The sequence below is a fragment of the Euleptes europaea genome, chromosome 9 (genome assembly GCF_029931775.1).
Source record: "Euleptes europaea isolate rEulEur1 chromosome 9, rEulEur1.hap1, whole genome shotgun sequence".
NCBI classification, from domain to species: Eukaryota; Metazoa; Chordata; class Lepidosauria; order Squamata; family Sphaerodactylidae; genus Euleptes; species Euleptes europaea.
Genome location: NC_079320.1, coordinates 4,625,116 through 4,648,062, shown reverse-complemented (window position 1 = coordinate 4,648,062; position 22,947 = coordinate 4,625,116). Strand labels below are relative to the sequence as shown.

General features: G+C 48.8%; 1 protein-coding gene across 1 annotated transcript in view; it reads right to left on the bottom strand.

Annotated features, from left to right (window-relative positions):
- The window catches only part of DNAAF9 (dynein axonemal assembly factor 9), an 87,204-nt gene that overhangs the window by 21,792 nt on the left and 42,465 nt on the right, over positions 1 to 22,947 (bottom strand). The window contains exons 13-24 of the mRNA XM_056855770.1: positions 21,791 to 21,878; positions 20,753 to 20,829; positions 20,049 to 20,093; positions 18,644 to 18,689; positions 16,647 to 16,758; positions 14,838 to 14,908; positions 14,344 to 14,394; positions 11,915 to 12,002; positions 8,154 to 8,257; positions 5,373 to 5,519; positions 834 to 922; positions 128 to 226 (exon numbers count right to left, since the gene is read on the bottom strand). Coding sequence (XP_056711748.1) covers positions 128 to 226; positions 834 to 922; positions 5,373 to 5,519; positions 8,154 to 8,257; positions 11,915 to 12,002; positions 14,344 to 14,394; positions 14,838 to 14,908; positions 16,647 to 16,758; positions 18,644 to 18,689; positions 20,049 to 20,093; positions 20,753 to 20,829; positions 21,791 to 21,878 — 1,017 coding nt within the window. The remainder of the gene's footprint in view (positions 1 to 127; positions 227 to 833; positions 923 to 5,372; positions 5,520 to 8,153; positions 8,258 to 11,914; positions 12,003 to 14,343; positions 14,395 to 14,837; positions 14,909 to 16,646; positions 16,759 to 18,643; positions 18,690 to 20,048; positions 20,094 to 20,752; positions 20,830 to 21,790; positions 21,879 to 22,947) is intronic.

The following is a 22,947-nucleotide window of genomic DNA, read 5'->3' as shown; positions in this document are numbered from 1 at the left end:
ACAAACTGAGCCACAAGCCCCTCACAGTTTAAATGGAATGAAGCTAAAGGGGTGCATTTTCCAGTGGTCAGCTGGGGTTGCACGGGATTACGTGCCCACCGCCCTGGCTGCCTTTGGGAAGCCTTACCTGTCCAGATCTGGGAGGCTCGTAGATACTCTTAGCTGGCTCCATCTTTCCCCAGCTGGACAGCACGAAAGATTAAAGAGTTTCTGCATGTGCGAATGTCTGAAATAATGACACGAGTGTAAACGACTCTTCAGTTTTAAGATTCCCCCCACCCTTCACTAGCAGCAGTCTATTTAGACAAGGCGGCAGCTGCCACTGAAACAACTTTCATTTAATCAACACAGTTAGTTAATCAGATCCCCAATGGCCAATCAGAAGCCGGGCAAAAGCCCCATCCACTTTCTAAAAATGCTTGCTGGGCCCCCGGAAGGGTGTCGGAGGGTGCCCTGGAGCCCCTGAGCACCACTTTGGGGACCCCTGATCTAGACCAAGCCTCCTCTCTCTCAGCCTGTCTTTCCCCCTTCATTCAAAACGTGATCATGGTGCTGCTATAGTGATTCACATTGGGTCAAGCAGCCCTTTAGCCAGAGGTTGCAGGACATCCGGTTGGAGAACCCATATTATGAACAGCCTTTCCTATTTCTACAAGGAACTGAATAAAATGGATTGTAGGATGGGGTAAGGGGAGAAACAGAAAAATTAAAGCTCCCTAAAAACAACACGACATTAATATGCTACAAGCACATAATGCAAAAAGAAAAAAAGGACCCCCTGTATACACAAGGGATCATGAGTTTCTCGGGGGGGGGGGGTAGGTTCAACTCACAGTCGCTCCAGTTCTGCAGGCAGGCAATCGTCCTGCGTCATCTTCAAAGATGTTCCCGAGCTCCCCCGTAGTTGCCAGATGGAGAAAACCTACAACAGAGAATCATATTCAAATTACACAATTTAGTATTTGCATTTAATAACTTTAATGGGAATTCTGAGGTGGTATTTGCTCAGGAGGGTGAATTACCACGGCAGTTACCAACAGGATTCCTGGGGCCCTGCTTATTACATCTTTAATTAAAAACCCTCTCCAAGAAAGGCCTTTAAGAAGGCTGAAGAGCTCTTTCCAGAACAGCCGGTTCCAGATGCCAGCTCTGATAATAAATCCCAATAGCAGGGGTGGGTGGGAGAGACACACAAAGCCTTGGAATGCATTGGCTCATGTAATAACGACAAAAAATGAACCTTTTTTTCAATCCGGCGTTAACACAATTGAGCTCTGATAACTCCTTTACCCATAATCAACATCACTTGTATCATTACTCTTCTGAACAGTGAAGCCTGGCTTTATTTTTACTTGTAGAAATATGTTTCCTATGTCATGGCTTCATGGCGATTTGCCCATGCTGCCAGTCACCATCATCTGAACACACACACACACGGACACACATGGACACACATGAATGCATCCCTATTCATAGGTAGCCACGATGCATCCCTATTCTCTCCAGGATCAGAGGAGCTTGCCTATTATGCACGCCATCCCTCTGATGTCACAGTCTCTCTGGGACCTAAATCCCGGAAGAGATATGCGGCGCCAGCATAGGTGGGGCATTCCCAGGGGAGGAGATAACGGAAGTCAGCTTCCAAAGCCCCTCCAGCAACAGCATTGCTGCACCAGGTTTTACCTGGCGCAGCAACGCTGTTTGCTATGGGGAAATAAAGCCCCATTTTGTTTTAAAAAAGTATAAAAGAGCCAGCGCGGGGTAGTGGTTAAGAGCAGCGGACTCTAATCTGGAGAACTGGGTTTGATTCCCCGCTCCTCCACATGAGCGGCGGACGCTAATCTGGTGAACCGGGTTGGTTTCCCCACTCCTCCACATGAAGTCAGCTGGGTAACCTTGGGCTAGTCACAGTTCTCTTAGCTCCACCTACCTCCCAGGGTGTCTGTTGAGGGGAGGGGAAGGCGATTGTAAGCTGGTTTGATTCTTCCTTAAGTGGTAGAGAAAGCCAGCATATAAAAAACAACTCTTCTAAAAAGGCTTTTTTAAGCCTTTCGGCGACTGGGGAATTTCTCTGGAGGAGCCGCCACGGTGCCTCAGCACCGCCGTCCCTGGCCATCCCCAGGCTCAGGAATGAGCTGAAAGTCAGGTTTCTAAGCTCTTTCCTCCTGGGGATGAAGGTTCTTAAACTAGTCGGTGCTGCTGTTTTCCCAGCGTTTTGCTCACAGAGTTTAAGAGTTACTATGAAATCCTGATGGCACAAAGGTCCTGCCTTTGTGGAGCAAGGCTGAAGTCATTGTATTTTGAAAAAAAATATGAAATTTACAAGGAACCTGGGAACAAATTAATAGCAAATTTGCTGGTCTGCTTGTCTCGTTCAGACAATGCGTCTGAAGCCAATACTTGAGTCACACTACGCTTTGACAGTGTTTGGATCTTGCGTTCAGCCGTTATTGTTTACAAGCTCTGGCTCGCGATACACGGGTCACCAGAGCCAGCTCAAAACCAGGATTCCTTGGTCACACTCAGTGAGAAAAGGGGAGGGGAGGCAGGAGGCCATGTGAGACTGGATCTGGAAACTACACTGGCTTAACGTTATGTCTGTCTGCGCCTGAAGAGAACAGGTTGACCAGTCCCCTGCCGGGGGCATGAGAATTCCCCGGGGGGGTGCTTCCCTGCCCCAGCTCAGCTGGCCGGAGGAGTGGTGGTGGAGTTGACAGAAAACGGGCTGGTGTCCACAGCACCCCAACATGCTAATGTCACTCTCTGTGGCATTGGCACATTGTTGGAAGATGCTGGGTACGCTCTGGCATTTGAGCAAAACTGAACATATGAAGCTGCCTTCTACTGAATCAGACCCTCAGTCCATCAAAGTCAGTACTGTCTACTCAGACTGGCAGCGGCTCTCCAGGGTCTCAGGCAGGGGTCTTTCGCATCACCTACTTGCCTGGTCCCTTTAACTGGAGATGCTGGGGATTGAACTTGGGACCTTCTGCATGCCAAGCAGATGCTCTGCCACTGAGCCACAGCCCCTCCAGGGTTAAACCAGAGTTTTGCCCAAATACCAGAGCACCCCCAGCAATGCACTGATGTCACTTCCGGATGCATGGGGAGTGGTGTCAGTGTGTCGCCGGTGACATCATTACTTAGCCGTTGAGGGAGTCTGCTGCTAGTAAGTCCCCCCCCCCCGGGCCATCCTATCAGAGAAGGTGAATTTGACGTGGTTGGATGCCAGTCGAGGACAGAACGGATTGACCCATGTCCCATACTGACCACTCTTATTCAGGTTATTAGTCGCTGTGATCCGGTCCGCCCTTTTTTCGTTATCTGAATTATGCACACAATGTAAAAGAAAAGGGATCTTTGTCCTTCTTTGCATACTTAATACACCAAATAGGGAGACAACAAGATCTAAACAATATGGGGGGGGGGGAAATAACCCCAGGACCAATCTAAGTCTGCAAGAGAGCTTTGTTGTTTGCTTACATCATGTCAATTTTATAAGCCAAGTCCCTTCTTTTCTTCCAGTTTTGGTAATATCCATTTATTTTAGGTATCCCTACATCTACTATTAAAAAGGAGCCTTGTGCTAATCACGAAAGCGGCAAAATCAGGACATCCACAGGCGAGGGTAGGAATTTCTGTGTCATGCAAGCGGAAAAAACATGACATTGTAAACAAGTCAAAGACGGAAAGAACCCAACCCCCCATAAGCAGCGTGATGTCTGAATATACTCCAGAAGGAAGAAGAATGTTGAGAGTAGGAGACAGACAGCTGTGGGTTGGGAGAAACTCAACAAGGTAGAGAAATGGGTTTATGCCAAATCCCCGATGCGCCTAAAATCCTGGAGGGAGAGATTTGGAGGAGGGTGCAATATTTCTGATTTATTTATTCACTCTTTTCCACTCCTGAAGACATATGAGCCCACTGTTTCTGATATTTTAGCAATATAGCACAACCATCCCTGACATTCAATCTTTTACATCTGATTCTACCGAGAATTAATAGAATTACCCTTTTCTGAGATTTCTGGCGGCTGAAATATCAACCCTTTTTAAAATGCCTGGCTTCAGGTAAAAACAACCCCTCCTTGCCCAAGACGAGAGCTTTCCTCGTCACAGCCCAGGAGAAACACAATCTATCCTTTCGTTATTCAGGCTGATGTTCTGCTAACTTAAAGTGTTTTTAGAAAGCTTGCAAGGCAAGGTAGGGCTTTTGCCCAGCAGGGCTTCTGACTGGCCACTGGAGATCTGATTGACTGTGTGTGTATGTGTGTGTGTGTGTGTGTGTGTGTGTGTGTGTATATATATATATATATATTTTCTCAGCAGCAGCTGCCACCACAGCATAGAGATATTCACTGCATGACTGAATGTAATCCAAGAAAATGCAAGATGTCATAGTCCCGCTGTATGCTGCATTGGTCAGGCCGCACCTGGAGTCCCGTGTGCAGTTCTGGAGGCCTCACTTCAAAAAGAATGTGGACAGAATCGAGTGGGTGCAGAGGAGAGCGACGAGGATGATCTGGGGCCTGGAGACCGAGCCCTACAAGGAAAGGCTGAGGGAGCTGGGAATGTTTAGTCTGGAGAAGAGGAGGTTGAAGGGGGTCAGGATTGCTCTCTTGAAGTATCAAGATGTAGCTTACAGGAGGGCAGGGAGCTGATCCTGTTGGCAGCAGAGGGTAGGACTCGCAATAATGGGCTTAAATTGCGGGCGAAAAGCTACCTGCTGGATATTAGGAAAAAGTTTTTTTATAGTAAGAGCTGTTCGAAAGTGGAATCAGCTCCCTAGGGAGGTGGTGAGCTCCCCCTCACTGGCAGTCTTTAAGCAGAGGCTAGACAAACACTTGTCAGGGATGCTCCAGGCTGATCCTGCATTGAGCAGGGGGTTGGACTAGATGGCCTCCATGGCCCCTTCCAACTCTATGATTGTATAAAATATTTTTAAAATAATATGTTCATTTAAAAGGGCATCCTGTTAAGCAGATTTTCTGCCTGAAATGTTGAAGAGTTACTCCTGGAGTTGAGCATGACCTCACTCCCTGACATTTAGTGGCTGGCTCCGCCTCCTGTGGCAGCCATTTTGTGCTTGTGCCCACCATCCTGTGTCAGAATTCCAAAGGAGCCCACAGACTCATAAGGGTTGGGGGTCCCTGGGCTAGGATCTAGGAGACCCAGTTTCAAATCCTCGCTCTGCCACGGAAGCTCACGAGATGACCCTGAGCCATTCCCACGCTCATGACCTAAACTACCTCACAGGGTTGTTGTGAGGCTACCTTGGAAGAGAGGAGAGCCACGTTGGCTCGCCACTGGGGAGAATGGCCGGCTATAAATGAACCCATTTCATTTCAACAAAGATGGCTCGTTTACATTACCTGCGAGTAGAAAGCTTTGTAAAGTTTTGATTTGGGGAAAAGGGCGATCATCAGAGTGTTGCTCGGAGCGTGGAGCTGGATCGGCAGGTGAGGGAGGAGGGAGCCCTTGTAGCCGATGAGCAGGGCCGCGGCGATGGTGGTGGAGTCCTAGGGAGCAGGAAAGGAAAGAGCCTTTAACTCCCACCGAGGCAACCACGGGAAGCAGGTCGCTGGGGAACGGGGAGCTCCCGCCCAAGAATCCTGTTGCTGGATCAGTCGAGCACCCTGTCTTCTCACAGCGGCCAACCAGTTCCTCTGGAGGTCCAACAACAGGGCAAAGAGGCCGAGGCCTTCCCCTGATGTTGCCTCCTGGCACTGGGATTCAGAGGTTGACTGCCTCTGAACATGGGGGTTCCCTTCAGTCACCACGGCGAGTAGCCACTGACAGACCTCTCCTCCATGAATCTGTCTAATCCCGAGAAGGAGGAGGAGGAAGAGGAGGAGGAAGAGGAAGAAGAGTCAGTTTTTATATGCTGACTTTCTCTACCACTTAAGGAAAAATCAAACCGGCTTACAAACACCTTCCCCTCCCCTCCCCACAACAGATACTCTATGAGGTAGGTGAGGCTGAGAGAGTGTGACTAGCCCAAGGTCACCCAGCTGGCTTCATGTGGAGAAGTGGAGAAACAGAGCCGGTTCTCCAGATCAGAGTCCACCACTCCAGACCACCATTCTTAACCACTATAGCACTGGCTCTGTGCTTGTGGCCATCACTACATCCTCTGGCAGCAAATGGAGACCTGACAACCATTTGGCAGAGGATGGACACTAGAGACCCAATCTCAGCTCATAACAAGAAAGGCAAACACAGACTCCTGCCAATACTACAATACCCCATTTTTCTTGGATGGCTATCAACGGAAACAGTTCCGGGGGGGTGGGGGGAGATAAGCAGTTTGCAGAGTACGCAGTCTGGCACGCTTATTCGCTAAGAGATATGAATTCTTATCTTTTCCTGTATTATTGCTGTGCTAGCGATGTCCCCCCCCCCCACAACAATCTCTACCACCCTCTCCTATACCCATGCTATTTTTAGCTCTCCTTGCATCTTGACAAGGCAGCGAAACACATAAAACCCCTCTTTTCAAGGTTTTTGCTTTGTGCCAGAAAACGTGGCAGCGGTTCAGAGGTCATAGCTTGGGCCCCATAAATAGCCAGAGGTTTATGGAACTTGGGTGTCTTCAAACCAACAAAAGGAGGAAGGTCGGGCTCACGGAGCAATAAACGCTACAGAGTGGGGCTGTCGGGCGGGCGGGGCAGCAAAGGGGAGGAATGTGGTAATTCTTTGAATTATAGCTTTCTCAAATTTAATTGAAATAAATAATTCCATTCTGCATTGTTTTTCACTGTGCACGTGCATAAAAATAAGTCACAGCTCTGACAAATGAGCTTGCAGATTGTGAAGCAGGGATAATTCAACAACAACAACAACGACGACAGAAAGAAAGAAAGAAAGGAAGGAAGGAAGGAAGGAAGGAAGGAAGGAAGGAAGGAAGGAAGGAAGGAAGGAAGGAAGGAAAGAAGGAAGGAAAGAAGGAAAGAAAGAAGGAAAGAAAGAAGGAAAGAAAGAAGGAAAGAAAGAAGGAAGGAAGGAAGGAAGGAAGGAAGGAAGGAAGGAAGGAAGGAAGGAAGGAAGGAAGGAAGGAAAGAAAGAAGGAAAGAAGGAAAGAAAGAAAGAAAGAAAGAAAGAAAGAAAGAAAGAAAGAAAGAAAGAAAGAAAGAAGGAAAAAAGGAAAAAAGGAAAAAAGGAAAAAAGGAAGAGAGAAGGAAAAAAGAGAGAGAGAGAGAGAGAGAGAGAGAGAGAGAGAGAGAGAGAGAGAGAGAGCAAGCAAGAAAGCAAGCAAGCAAGCAAGCAAGCAAGCAAGCAAGAAAGAAAGAAAGAGATTTCATCCCATGTGGGACAAATTAGTACATCCAACTGCTTAAGCAATGAGACCAGTGTGGGGATCACATATGCTTCTGCCCTCCCACAACTGGAGTGTAAATTCCTTAAACACAGTTTTGCTGACAGTGGTTAAGTCTAAGGTAGGGAGGTGTTCCTGTTGGAAGCAGAGGACAGGACTCACAAAAATGAGTTTATATTACAAGCAGAAAAGTACCAGCTGGATATCAGGAAAAAGGTTTTTTGTAGTAAGAGTTGTTCGACAGAGGAATCAGCTACCTAGGGAAGTGGTGAGCTCTTCCTCACTGGCAGTCTTCAAGCAAAGGCTGGACAAACACTTGTCAGGGATGCTCTAGGCTGATCCTGCATTGAGCAGGGGGCAGGACCAGACAGCCTCTGGCCCCTTCCAACTCTATGATTCTATCCTTCCCAGCCAAGAAGGATTTCTATCCCAGACTCCAGTTAATCAAGAGGTGGGCCAGGGACTTGCTTGCAGTGTCTTCTGCAACCAAGGCAAGCAAGGTGGGGAGTCATGCGGCCTTTTTTTGTTATGGCCTAAGGTGGTCTATCAGCACACCTCTGTATTTAAAATTCAGGAAGGAATCTCTTGGGGATGGCCTTGGGAGAATAAGCTACAAGGCTTTTGCTCCAGAGAACGATGTTTAATGCATTTTATCACAATGTGTTTCATTTCCTATTCACCAAAGGTTTTTGAGGGACATGGGGCAGCCAAGGCAGAGCTCCGAGGAAATCCAGTTATCCCCCCAGAACGTTAAGTGTATAGAGCAGAAAAGAGACGATCGCCCCTGCTATAGCTGAGGTATTCTGACAAGCGCAAAGGTGACCGGCGGAGCACTTACGCCATCGTAGAACCTGAGGGATGTCATGTGCATCTTTGAAATGGTTATGCTTCCGTAGTGAGGATGGCAGAACAGAAGGCCCTCGGAGAAGAAGTAGAGTTTACCTGGAACACAAAGGGAAAGGAAGAGAAGGCGTTAGGTGTTGGATGATGTATACGACAGCATGCATGGACTGAACGTTCTTGGAAGCAACACAGCAAAGAAGAAGAAGAACTGGTTTTTATATGCTGACTTTCTCTACCACTTAAAGGAGACGCAAAGAGGCTTACAATCACCTTCCCATCTCCTCCCCACAACAGACAGACACCCTGTGAGGTAGGTGGGGCTGAGAGAGCTCTAACAGAGCTGTGACTTGCCCAAGGTCACCCAGCTGGCTTCATGTGTAGGAGTGGGGAAACAAATCCAGTTCAGTAAATTGGAGTCAACTGCTCATGAGGAGGAGTGGGGAATCAAACCCGGTTCTCCAGATCAGAGTCCACCATTCTAAACCACTACACCCTCGGTTGAACAATGCCATGCTGCAAGGATTGTGCATAATATCTGTTTCAGAAGGGTAGCCATGTCGGTCTGCAGTAGAAGAGCTCGATTCGAGTCCAGCAGCACCTTAGAAACCAACTAGTTTTTGACTAGTACCCATGGATACCCCTCTCCTCCATGAACATGTCCACTCCCCTCTTAAAGCCTTCCAAGTTGGCAGCCATCACCACATCCTGGGGCAGGGAGTTCCACAATTATGCATTAACACTTTTATCTATGCATTAACACTTTTAACTTTAAGATAAAATCTCTCTCACACACACAGTTATAGGAAGGATTCAGCAGATAAACTGAGCTCCTGTAAACTCCTACAATTACTCTAAGTCCAGAGCATCATCACTGAACATCTTCAAGATGGCTTTCGGAACAAACAATTTTGAGGCAAAAGCATCCTTGCGTGTTTAGTTGGGAACGGGAGAACGACCGCTGGAATGAAAACGCAATCCGCCAAGATAAGGTTTGTAACTTGGCATTTGCTATCCGAAACCTCCTCTAACGTTCAAGGGATTTAAACGCAATGCTTGAAATGAATATAGGACTGAAGCCTTGTCGAATTAGGTCAGGCGACAATATTCAGCCCACAGAGCCAACATGGTGCAGCAGACAGACACGCACAGGGGGACTCTGGTTACAGCGGCTCGGCTACATGGCGACTCCAGAGGCACTGGGGACTGATTGGCCCACCCTGGGTAATGTCATCACGAGTGGCAATGGAGATGGTTGAATGGGTCCCTGGTCCTATCACAAGACACTTTAGGCCCGGAGGCAACCCACGAGACGCCGAGGGGCAGTGCTGTTAGTGCTACTAATGGACATACACAAGCACGCATGAAGAAGAAGAGTTGGTTTTTAATATGCTGACTTTCTCTACCACTTAAGGCAGAATCAAACCAGCTTACAATCACCTTCCCTTCCTTTCTCCACAACAGACACCCTGGGAGGTAGGTGGGGCTGAGAGAGTTCTTGAGAGAACTGTGACTAGTCCAAGGTCATCCAGCTGGCTTCATGTGGAGGAGTGGGGAAACAAACCTGGTTCCAGTTCACCAGATTAGCATCCACTGCTCATGTGGAGGAGTGGGGAATCAAACCCAGTTCTCCAGATCAGAGTCCACAGCTCCAAACCACCACTCTTAACCACTACACCATGCTGGCTCTCACCATGCTGCTCTTAACCACCATGCTGGCTCTCAACATGGAGCTGACTCATACTGAATTGGAGCAACAAGGTATATCATGGTCAGCATTGTCTACTCAGACTGGCAGCCCCTCTCCAGGGTCTCAGGCAGAGGTCTTTCACATCACCTACTTGCCTAGTCCCTTTAACTGGAGATGCCGGGGATTGAACCTGGGACTTCTGCATGCCAAGCAGAGACTACCACCGAGCCGCAGCCCCTCCCCAAACACACGAAGCTGCTCCATACTGAATCAAACATTTAGGCCATCAAGGTCAGTACTGTCTAGTTAGGCTGGCAGTGGCTCTCCAGGGTCTCAGGTGGAGGTCTTTCACATCACCTATTGGCTGGTCCTTTTAAGTGGAGATGCCGGGGATTGAACTGGGAACCTTCTACATGCCAAGTAGAGGCTCTTCCACTGAGCCACAGCCCCTCCCGTATCCCCAAGGAATGCTTGCTTTTTTGTTATTTTGGGATATATATCCTGCTCTATCCTGGCCAAAGTCGGCCTTAGAGCGGCTAACATCATTAAAACACTGTTACATATAATTCCTCGTTCTACTAATACATAATAAATATATTATAACACTTTAAACCCATAGTTCTAATAAGTGGCTCTAAAATCCAATGCCCATTTCATGGTCACAAGGGTCCACAGCCAAACTAGAGGAAAAGTACTCAGGAACACCCACATCAGATCAAAAAATTAAACAGATAGGGAAAGGGAGGCCAGCTACGGTGGAAAGTTATTGCAGCCTTCAATCCTAGGCCTGGCGGGCTACCTATGGTGAACATGCCTGAAGGCCCAGAAATAATTCCTGAACAGTGGTTAAGAAAATATCAGATGGTTTTAATATAGCACGGCCATGGTCTCCGTTGTTTTTTTTTTTTTTTTACATTATGCTGCTGAACTTCCAAAAAAGCTTCAGGTTATTAGCCTGAACACAGTAACTGTAGCTTGCGTTGCCTTTGCTGGACCCTGAGGGAAAAGTACATGCCCACAGGTAGGGTAACGGTTGGGGAAGGGGGGAGAGACACATGGATTTATAGGTTTTAATTAGACTTACTACAACACAGCAAGTTCAAGATGCATCTTGCAATAATGGGTTTAAATTGCAGGCGGAAGGGTACCGGCTGGATATTAGGAAACAATATTTTTATGCTAAGACTAGTTCAGCAGTGGAATTAGCTACCTAGGGAGGGGGTGAGCTCCCCCTCTCTGGCAGTCTTTAAGCAGAGGCTGGACAAACACTTGTCAGGGATGCTCTAGGCTGATCCTGCATTAAGCAGGGGGTTGGACTAGATGGCCTGCATGGCCCCTTCCAACTCTATTATTCTGTGATCTCAGTTGGATCAACTCTGGAATAGACTGTTTTCATGAACTAACACACCAGCATTAGAATTCAAATGTTTTTTTTTAAAAAAAAACCTTCTCTGTTCTTGTAGCTGGAATATGTACTAATTGGAAGAGACTAACCATGCACAAGCCCAAGGATTCTTTGGGCACATTGACTGTGGCATTGTAAAGTACTGTCAAGTCACAGCTGATTTATGGCGACCCCATAGCGTTTTCAAGGCAAGAGACATTCACAGGTGGTTTGCCACTGCCTGCCTCCATGTCGCGACCCTGGTTAACTTCAGAGATCTGATGAGATCTGGCTAGCCTGGGCCATCCAGGTCACAGCAAGAGATATCCAGGGGTGGTCAGCTCTTGCCTGCCTCCGCGTAGCAACCCTGGACTTCCTTAGCGGCCTCCCATCCAAGTACTAACCAGGCGGACTCTGCTTAACTTCAGAGATCTGATGAGATCCAGCTAGCATGGGCCATCCATGCACATTAACTAGTATGAGGTTTTACTGGGACTGGAGAGTATGATGGCCATACTCTCAAAGCAAAAACAAATTCCTCAACATTAACTGCATTTTAGACTCCTGAACGCCTTCTTTGTGTTACAAGAACAAGAAGAGAGAACCAAAGCAGAAGAAAATCTCTATTTTACATAAGGGTTTAAGAAAGCACACTGCACAGCCCCTGCGTATTAAGGCGACTCACCTTCCTCCGGTCTACACAGCAAGTTGGTGGAAGAAATGTAAGCCCCGTCACCTCCCGTCAGGAAAGTACCCAGGAACGACTCTTCTTCCTGGAGAGGGGCAGAATTTCACAAGGCTGAAAGACGACAACACTGTTCCTGAACTGCACATGTTACGGAATGTTTGCATTAAAGAAAGGAGGGGGGGAGAGAGAGAAAGAGAGAGAGGAAGGAAGGAAGGAAGGAAGGAAGGAAGGAAGGAAGGAAAGAAGGAAAGAAGGAAAGAAGGAAAGAAGGAAAGAAGGAAAGAAGGAAAGAAGGAAAGAAGGAAAGAAGGAAGGAAGGAAGGAAGGAAGGAAGGAAGGAAGGAAGGAAGGAAGGAAGGAAGGAAGGAAGGAAGGAAGGAAGGAAAGAAGGAAAGGAAGGAAAGAAAGAAGGAAAGAAAGAAGGAAAGAAAGAAGGAAAGAAAGAAGGAAAGAAAGAAGGAAAGAAAGAAGGAAAGAAAGAAAGAAAGAAAGAAAGAAAGAAAGAAAGAAAGAAAGAAAGAAAGAAAGAAAAGGTATCATTTCTTGACTGTGTGTGATCAATCTGTTTTGTGGGGATGAGATTTTGAAGGTGGCAACGTCTCCCTCATCAGCCAGGACTCAAGGGAAATGCATGTCCCTTGAGCCCTGCTGAATATGTGGGGATAACCCACAGCCTCACTACCCCATCACCCCACTGTGGCTTTGACAAGGAGGGGCTCATAAAATCTCGGCCTTGAACACATGATGCTGCCTTATACTGAACCAGACCCTCGGTCCATCAAAGTCAGTACTGTCTACTCAGACTGGCAGCGGTTCTCCAGGGTCTCAGGCAGAGTCCTTGTTTGGGTGCTACTTCAACATGGTTTTAGAAGCTCCCTGGATCTCTTTCCCTGCCAGTGATCATCTTCAGAGAACTCCCCAATCCACAGATCACCTTTAGCAGCAAGGTGGGTGCATTTGGCTGCAGGCCCAGATCCCTGCCCAACTGTGGGGTAGATGAGTGATGCTAGGATGCAGACTCTGGAACATACAGTAAGTTCTGTGAGGTTTCAAAACGCCGGAGAAATGATTCACGTGCAAATTATTCCACACCAATTTTGAGAACTGCTCGAGCAGCGCTTCCTCTTAAGTGGCAGGAAAAACACGAGCCATCTTTCATCCAGGCAGGCCCTGGGAAAGCAGGAACATTTGGGCGAAGTGGAAGTTGGTAGCACTTTTAAAGGGGATTTAACTGACACAGCAGCTTACAGCATTGATGACTTCAGGCTTTTAAATTAATGGCTTTGTTAGTTTAACCTCTGACTGCATCGCAAATGGCTTTGTATGGGAAAGCTTACAACCCCAGAAGGTCGGACCAGAACCAAAGGGTTGAAATTAAATCAAAAGAGTTTCCATCTAGACATTGGGAAGAATTTTCTAACAAAATATTGTCGAAGGCTTTCACGGTCAGAGTTCATTGGTTCTTGTAGGTTATCCGGGCTGTGTAACCGTGGTCTTGGTATTTTCTTTCCTGACGTTTTGCCAGCAGCTGTGGCAGGCATCTTCAGAGAGACACTGTCCTTCAGTGTTACTCCTCTGAAGATGCCTGCCACAGCTGCTGGTGAGACGTCAGGAAAGAAAATACCAAGACCACGGTCACACAGCCTGGATAACCTACAAGAACCAATTTTCTAACAGAGCGGTTCCTCAGTGCAACAGGCTTCCTCGGGTGAGCTCTCCTTCCCTGGAGGTTTTTAAGCAGAGGCTAGATGGCCATCTGTCAGCCATGCTGATTCTATGACCTTAGGCAGATCATGAGAGGGAGGGCACCTTGGTCATCTTTTGGGCATGGAGTAGGGGTCACTGGGGGTGTGAAGGGTGGTAGTTGTGAATTTCCTGCATTGTGCAGGGGGTTGGACTAGATGACCCTGGGGATCCCTTCCAACTATGATTCTAACCCCTGCAGCTATTTTTCAAAAACCCAGTGACGTCCAAATTCCATAGAAGAAGAAGGAGAGTTGGTTTTTATATGCCGACTTTCTCCACTACTTTAGGAAGAATCAAACCGGCTTACAATCACCTTCCCTTCCCCTCCCCACAACAGACACCCTATGAGGTAGGTGAGGCTGAGAGAGTGTGACTAGCCCAAGGTCACCAGCTGGCTTCATGTGGAGGAATGGGGAAACAAATCCAGTTCACTAGATTAGCCTCCGCCACTCATGTGGAGGGGTGGGGAATCAAACCGTCCTCCAGATCAGAGTCCACCGCTCCAAACCTCTTAACCACTACACCCCGCTAGCAATGAATGTTCAGATAGAAGCAGGTGCTACTGCCTTGTTTCACGCCCTTTGGAGTTGCGGCAACAGCCACCTAGTCTTGATCGGTATTAAACCTACTAAACCTACAGCCACGTCAAGGTTCATTAATGGCAGAGAGCTACCGCATACCTTTGCGACTTGCTGTGCCTTCTCTGACAGCTTCACTTCGTTGTCTTCCACCTGCAGCCAAAATTCACACACAAACATGGTCATCCATGGTCAGCCTTATACTGAGTCAGACCAGTGGTCCGTCAAGAGTTCCCCTCTCCCCGATTTTGGCAGGATCACAAGAATGGTTCAGCAATTGGCCTTCTGCATTTTTTTTAAGATGTTTTAAAAAGGGAGAAGGGGTTTTTAGAGGCCTATAGGGAAAGGGCCCTGACCTGGATGGCCCAGGCTAGCCTGATCTCGTCAGATCTTAGAAGCTAAGCAGGGTCGGCCCTGGTTAGTATTTGGATGGGAGACCACCAAGGAATACCAGGGTTGCTGTGCAGAGGAAGGCACTGGCAAACCACCTCTGTTAGTCTCTTGCCATGAAAACCTTAAAAGGGGTCGCCATAAGTCGGCTGCGACTTGCAGGCACTTTACACACACACACACACAGGGAACGGTGCTGCGCTTACCAGCCAAGAAACCGATCTGGGGATGGCCGCAGTGGGAACGATGTAGCTGCATTCCGTGCTGATGCTGCCATCTGCAGTAAAAACAAAGTCAAACACAGGACGGCACTTTGGAATCCGGGATTTCTGTCTCAAAGGAACACTTGGAACAACGAACCGTGCAAAGCTGTTTTGCTTCGCTTGTCTGCATGAAGAGAACCCAGGCAAGGCAACCCATCTCCCAGTAACATTACAAAGCCAACATCACCTAGACCTCACCTAGAGTACTGTGTTCAGTTTTGGGCACCGCAATTTAAGAAAGATGTAGACAGCATTTTTGACTGCTCCCTGGCCCCCGCTGCAGACTTCCAGTTTGCCCCTCGTGCTCATCCCAAGGGTCCCAAGTGTCTTCAGTCAGTGGAAAACAAACTTCAGATCCAAACCCGTGTGTTTGGAACACACACAGCAGCCTAAACTAGCCTCAGTCACCTTCTTCTGCAGGCCAGTTCAAGCTTGGGGCAGAGAAGGCATCCTAGGAATTCAGCACTTCATGACATGGACTTCATCACATTAAGCTGCCTTCTACTGAATCAGACCCTTAGTCCATCAAGGTCAGTACTGCCTACTCAGACTGGCAGCTGCTCTCCAGGGTCTCAGGCAGAAAAGGGTCTTTCACATCACCTGCTTGCCTAGTCCCTTCAATTGGAGATGCTGGGGATTGAACCTGGGACCTTCTGTGTGCAAAGCAGAGGCCCTACCACTGAGCCACAGACCCTCGTATGCTCTCAGGAGGAGCTTTGTCAGCAAGGGTGATTCTGTGAACTTGGGCAGATCATGAGAGGGAGTGCAGGAAGGGTTGTGTCAGTGTTTGGCTCTCGTGGGCCTTTCTTGCATGCCCAGGGTAGTGCCGATCACCACTTTGGGGTCAGGAAGCAATTTTCCTCCAGGCCAGACTGGCCAAGGATCCAGAAGGATTTTTTTTTGGGGGGGGGGCATCTTCTGGGCATGGAGTAGGGGTCACTGGGGATGTGGTGGGGAGGCAGTTGTGAATTTCCTGCATTGAGCAGAGGGGTGGACTAGATGACCCTGGTGGTCCCTCCCAACTCTAGGATTCTATGATTCTAACCGTTAGAGCGGTTCCTCAGTGGAACAGGCTTCCTCGGGAGGTGGTGAGCTCTTCTTCCCTGGAGGTTTTAAAGAAGAGGCTAGATGGCCATCTGTCAGCAATGCTGATTCTGTGACCTTAAGCAGATGATGAAAGGGAGGGCACCTTGGCCATCTTCTGGGCATGGAGTAGGGGTCACTGGGGGTTTGGGCGGGAGATAGTTGTGAATTTCCTGCATTGTTCATGGGGATGAACTAGATGACCCTGGTAGTCCCTTCCAACTCTATGATTCTAACAGTTAAGAGTGGTTCCTCCGTGGAACAGGCTTCCTCGGGAGGTGGTGGGCTCTCCTTCTTTGAAGGTTTTGAAGCAGAGGCTAGATGGCCATCTGTCAGCAATGCTGATTCTGTGAACTGAGGCATATCATGAGAGGGAGGGCAGGAAGGGCTGCGTCAGTGTCTGGCTCTTGCGGCCCTCTTTAACATGTCTAGAGAAATGCCGATCGCCACTTTGGTGTAAGGAAGCAATTTTCTGTGAATTTGTTTTGGCCATCTTCTGGGCATGGGGGTTTGGGCGGGAGGCAGTTGTGAATTTCCTGCATTGTGCAGGAGGTTAGACTAGATGACCCTGGTGGTCCCTTCCAACTCTATGATTCTATGATTTGGTTCTCCTTGCCATGTTTGAAATGCGATGATAATCCCTGCCAAGCTGCCCTGCCTGACAACTACCTTTTTCTTTCACGAGGATCTGCGAAGCCAGGAAAGACTCTGAGAAGGTGACGGAGCCGAGGCAGCCCCTCCCACCAAGCAAGTCTGGAATGTCGTAGACCACCATGGTCACCTAGAGGGGAGACAGAGAGAAAGAGAGAAAGAAAGACAAAATGGGATTGGCTCAGCCTCCCATTTTTTATCCCTGACGTTTCTGAATTCAGGAGGACACAGGATTGGGGCAAGGCAGAAGATTCAGGGCAGGAGATTCAGGGCAGACAAAAGGAAAGGCTTCTTTACAAAGCGATTAAAATGTGGAATTGGCTGCTAGAGGACATAGTGATGGCTACCGGCATAGATAGTTTTAAAGGGGGATTAGACAGATTCATGGAGGAGAAGTCTATCAGCAGCTACTTGTCATGGTGACTCAATGGAACCTCCACATCCAGAGGCAGTCAGCCTCTGAATCCCAGTGCCAGGAGGCCACATCAGGGGAAGGCCTCGGCCTCTGTGCCCTGTGGTTGGACCTCCAGAGGAACTGGTTGGCCACTGTGTGAGACAGGATGCTGGGCTAGATGGACCGCTGGTCTGATCCAGCAGGGATCTTCTGATGTTATCATCAGGAGGAAGCATGAAAGAATTCTGCTTCCAGCCAAAACGGACTATTTGCAAATGATGCCATCATGTGCTAGTGGGCTATGGACCAGTGGGCATGTTATGCTCGCCACAAAGGTGCCGCATGAACAATCTGCAACAAATCATTCCTACTCCAGCCCATAAAGTTTGAAATGCTTAGCATAAGTCTCCACCACTCCTACGTTACTCTTCATACACCCTCAGCAGACATTGGGAATATCAGGCAGGGTGTGAAAAAGAACATAAAAGTGTTTGGGTCAAGGAAATGGTGGGGAGAGAATCCTTTAAATAGGTCCCAGACATCTTGGCCTGCAAGTTCATTTCTATTCTGTGTTCTACTGGGGTTATTTCAGAACACACGAGCTGCCTTGTTCTGTATCAGGCCTTTGGCCTCTCAAGGTCAGTACTGTCTACTCTGATTGGCAGTAGCTCTTCAGGGTCTCAGGTGGAAGTCTTTCACGTCACCTGCTGCTGAGCCTTTTAACCGGAGATGCCCGGGATTGAACCTGGGACCTTCTGCGTGCCAAGCAGAGGCTCTACCACTGAACCATAGTCCTTTGCCCTCTTGAATGCGAACTCCCCTGCAGCCCACCAGCCATACATATCTTTGACCTTGGATAATGCTACACTGGTCCCAAGTGAACACTCAAGAAGCTGCCTTATACTGAATCAGACCCTTGGTCCATCAAGGTCAGTGTTGTCTACTCAGTCCGGCAGCAGTTCTCCAGGGTCTCAGGCCGAGGTCTTTCACAATGCTGGGGGTAGGATTGTGTGGGAAGGGGTTGCCAGTTATCCAAGGGCCTGTCATAAACTACACCATGGCTGCAATTTTTTATCTCACCGTTATATGCCGACTTTCTCTACCACTTAAGGGAGACTCAAACTGGCTTACAATCACTGTCCCTCCCCCTCCCCGAAACAGACACCCTGTGAGGTAGGTGGGGCTGAGAGCTCTAAGAAAGCTGCGACTAGCCCAAGGTCACCCATATGGCTTCACGTGTAGGAGTGGGGAAACAAATCTGGTTCACCAGATTAGCATCCGCCACTCACATGGAGGAGTGGGGAATCAAACCCGGTTCTCCAGATTAGAGTCCACAGCTCCAAACCACTGCCCTAAACCACTATACCAAGGCATGGCCCTCATAAAAAGTGAATTTGACACCCTGCTCTAGAGAAAGACTATGGACGTGTGTTTTATTAAGTATATCACACCCACCACACAGCAAACTGAATAAGCATGCCACGTGGCCCGGCGAAGGCTAACAAATGTAGTGTGGCATAAACAAGCAAGTGCCCACTTGGGGTTTTTGCCATAATGAGCTTGCTAGCGTCGGCTGTGGAAAACTCGACTAGCCCTGCGGAAAGCCTGAAGCTCTACTCACAGTTTTCATTAAGGATGGGCTGTCCTCGTTATCCAGAGGTATAATCCTAGAGGGGAGAAAGGGGGCGGGGGCTTAGAGGACTTTCACTGCTGTTTGAAACCGCCCCTCCCAATCTCTCCCCCATGAGCATTTTTAAACAAGGCCCATTGGTGGGGAAACACATGCCAAGTTCATAGTGGCGAAAGTAAAGATTTTTTAAAAATTACACTTATCAGAAAGCTGGAGAATTTCTCAATTAACTAGATTCTCCACATACATAAAAGGTGCTAGTGGGGGGAGACCCGGGGACTTTAGTGGCTAAAAGGGCTGCTGTAATAGACAGGAGCAGAGAGCCCATTTCACAGGAAACATGGGGGTAGCACTGAACACATGAAGCTGCCTTATACTGAACCAGACCATCGGTTCGTCAAGGTCAGTCTTGTCCATTCAGACTGGCAGCGGTTCTCCAGGGTCTCAGGCGGAGGTTTTTCGTATCACTTACTGCCAGATCCTTTAAATGGAGATGCCGGGGATTGAACCTGGGACCTTCTGCATGCCAAAGCAAATGCTCTACCACTGAGCCATGGCCCTTCCCCATGAAGCTGTCCTATACTGAATCAGACCCTTGGTCCGTCAAGATGAGAATTGTCTACTCAGACCTGCAGTGTCTCTGCAGGGTCTCAGGCAGGGGTCTTTCACATCACCTACTGCCTGGTCCTTTTACATGGAAATGCCGGGAATTGAACCTGGGACCTTCTGTATGCCAAGCAGATGGTCTACCACTGAGCCATGGCCCCTCCCCGTTGCAAACTGATGGCACCACCAATCCCTAAAAATCTTAGTTCATGGTTTCCAGCAGAAAGCAGAATTTTTATCCCCTCCCCTAACACTGTTCCTCACCCCTACGTCCTCCAAACTGGGGGCTGGGGGCCTCCCCATATACATACAACATTTGCTTTAATGGCTCAAGCTATTAACATTCCATCTCCAGACCTGGAATCTGCCAAGCAAGCTAGCTGGAATACATGAACACATGAAGCTGCCTTATACTGAATCAGACCCTTGGTCCATCAAAGTCAGTACTGTCTACTCAGACTGGCAGCGGTTCTCCAGGGTCTCAGGCAGAAAAGGGTCTTTCACATCACCTACTTGCCTAGTCCCTAACTGGAGATGCCGGGGATTGAACCTGGGACCTTCTGCATGCCAAGCAGATGCTCTACAAACTGAGCCAACATGTTAGCAGACATGTTGCTGGCAAAGGCCTTTGTTGATTAACCTGGCTGCAGAACCATGCTCCTGAAGCCCATGGGACCAAGGGAGTCTGAGGAAAAGCCCAAGACACTCATCTTTGCATGCACAAGCAGGACTGAACCGAGACGAAACCCCATTTGCTCGCTGTCGGCACTGGAGGGAGGAGGGCACTGACCTTCCATGGTTGTTCACAGCTTGAATCTGAAAATCAATTTTGGACCTGAAGAGAAAGGGGGGGGAGAGAGAGAGAAAATATTGAGTGAGAAAAGCATTTCAGGCCAATTGCTGCTCTGCCGGGAGAAGGCAGCCAGCATGAACAAACAGGGTAACAAGACCGCTGTAAAAATAACGGGCAGAACATAAAAATAAACGCCACAGTCAAACACAGCAGAGATCCATTGACACACACACAGTAGCAGGGATGTACAGGATCTTAGTGCCAAGCCAAACTGGCCAGCTAAGTGCACGGGCATGCTGGGATAAACAGGTTTTTAAATGATGCCAGTGGGCTGAAAGGAAAAACACAGAAAACACTGAGCTGGAAGGAACATCCAGGGTCATCTAGTCTAACCCCCTGTGCAATGTAGAAATTCACAACTACCTTTCCCCCCACACACACACTCACTTCCCCCACTGACCCCTGCTTTACACCCAGAGGAAGATAAAAAACCTCCAGGATCCCTCGCCAATCTGGCCTTGAGCAAAATTCCCGGAGACTGCCGAGGGCAGGTGCCTTGTATGCATTACTCATTCACACGACGTGTGCGTTTGGCAGATACGTTAGCAGCTCTTCTGTGCTCTTCCAAAAAAGAAGCCACCTGAGCGGTGGTTGACCCGGTAATGCCAGCCAAGAAGAAAGGCTTCCCCAAAATGACATACCGTAGCGGAGCTTTGAAGTATGCAAGTTCAAAGACGTCGAGTATATTGGAGAAGGTTTGCTCTGCCACTTCCTTTGCCTGCAAAGAAACCGGGTGGGGGGAGAGAGACAGAGATGAAAGAACTAAGTCACAATCTCTCTTATTTCACAGCTAGGAAAGGAGACTGACGATTCTCGGAGCCATGAATTCAAAGGATGCTTTGAACACGATCCCACGCAATTTCGCCTGTGGAAGACGGATCACATCACTGCAGGGACCTAAATGTTACTAACGCTATCTACGGGGGAAGAGATTAGTGAATTACACAGCCCACCAGTGAGTTTATAGGCCCAGTTAAAAGGTGCTGACTTTGTCCCTTGGAGAACTAAAATCCACCTAGAAGATTATCAAATTGCAAGCCTGCTTCAAGGAGGAGGGACCATATGAACATATGAAGCTGCCTTCTACTGAATCAGACCCTTGGTCCATCAAAGTCAGTATTGTCTCCTCAGAAGAAGAGTTGGTTTATATATGCTGACTTTCTCTGCCACATAAGGTAGAATCAAACCGGCTTACAATTGCCTTCCCTTCCCCTCCCCACAACAGATACCCTGTGAGGTAGGTGGGGCTGAGAGAGCTCTAAGACAGCTGTGACTAGCCCAAGGTCACACAGCTGGCTTTGTGTGTAGGACTGGGGAATCAAACCAGGTTCCCCAGATCAGACTCCACTGCTCCAAACCACCAGTCTTAACCACTACACCACGCTGGCTCTCCAGGGTCTCAGGCAGAGGTCTTTCACATCACCTACTTGCCTAGTCCCTTTAGTTGGAGATGCCGGGGATTGACCCTGGGACTTTTTGCATGCCGAGCAGATGCACTATTACTGAGCCACAGCCCCTCCCCAAGGACCTCGAGTCCTTTCCTCTGTACTGCTTCGTGTCAGTTTCCTGCATACTTTGTCCCACAAGTCTACATGACAAGTGGAGATCCTTGGTAGACAGGTTTGGTTTTTTGAGAACAGAACAAGTGCCCTTTTCATGCAAGTCAAATACATAGTTACCTTGGTGGCGTTGGACACTTTCGAATAGGAATCTATAGCAGCTAGCACCGCCTCTACAACAGCAGCGTAAATTTGAGACAGCAGCTTGCTGGAAAACAAAGCAAACACAGTGCTCATTATGTCAATTGGCACACATTTTTAATCAGGACAGATCAGCGATCCAGGGTTTTAAAGGTACGGACAAGCAAGCAAGGTAGGTCACCCACGAGGTGCCAAAGAAAGAGCCAAGGAGAGCCATGGTTTGGAACCCAGTCACAGTCATGAAAGGGACAGGGCAGATCCTGGAGGTTTTAGCCTTTTTAGATAGCCACCTTTGGTCAATCTCCTCGGCGATTGACATTATATAGGAACTAGTTAAGAACTTAAGAACATAAGAAAAGCCCTGCTGGATCAGACCAAGGCCCATCAGGTCCAGCAGTCTGTTCACACAGTGGCCAACCAGGTGCCTCTAGGAAGCCCACAAGCTAGACCACTGCAGCAGCATTGTCCTGCCTGTGTTCCAAAGCACCTAATATAATAGGCCTGCTCCTCTGATCCTGGAGAGAATAGGGATGCATCATGACCAGTATCCGTTTTAACTAAAGCCTTGGATAGCCCTCTCCTCCATGAACATGTCCACTCCCCTCTTCAAGCCTTCCAAGTTGGCAGCCATCATCACATCATGGGGCAGGGTGTTTCACCATTTAACTATCAACAATTTAACTACCGTATATACCCGTGTATAAGCCGACCCGCGTATAAGCCGAGGTGCCTAATTTCTCCCCAAAAATGGGGAAAAATTAGGCACCCGCGTATAAGCCGAGGGTCGGCTTATAACCCCCCCCCCCCCGCAGGCTTACCTGACCGGGCTCCTGGTGGCAGAAGCGGCGGATCCGGCGGGGGCGGCCTTCCTGCAGCTGCAGGAGGCCCCCCCAGGCCGCTCCTGGCAGCGGGAAGTGGCGCAGGCCCGGCGGGGGCGGCGGCGCGGCCTCCCTGCAGTTGCAGGGGGCCTCTGGAGGCCGCTCCCGGCTGGGGAAAGGCGGCGGGGGCGGCTGAGCGGCCTCCCTGCAGCCGCAGGGGGATTCTGGAGGCCGCTCCCGGCCGGGAGAAGGCGGCGGGGGCGGTTGGGCGGCCTCCCTGCGGCCGCAGGGGGCCTCTGGAGGCCGCTCCCGACCTGG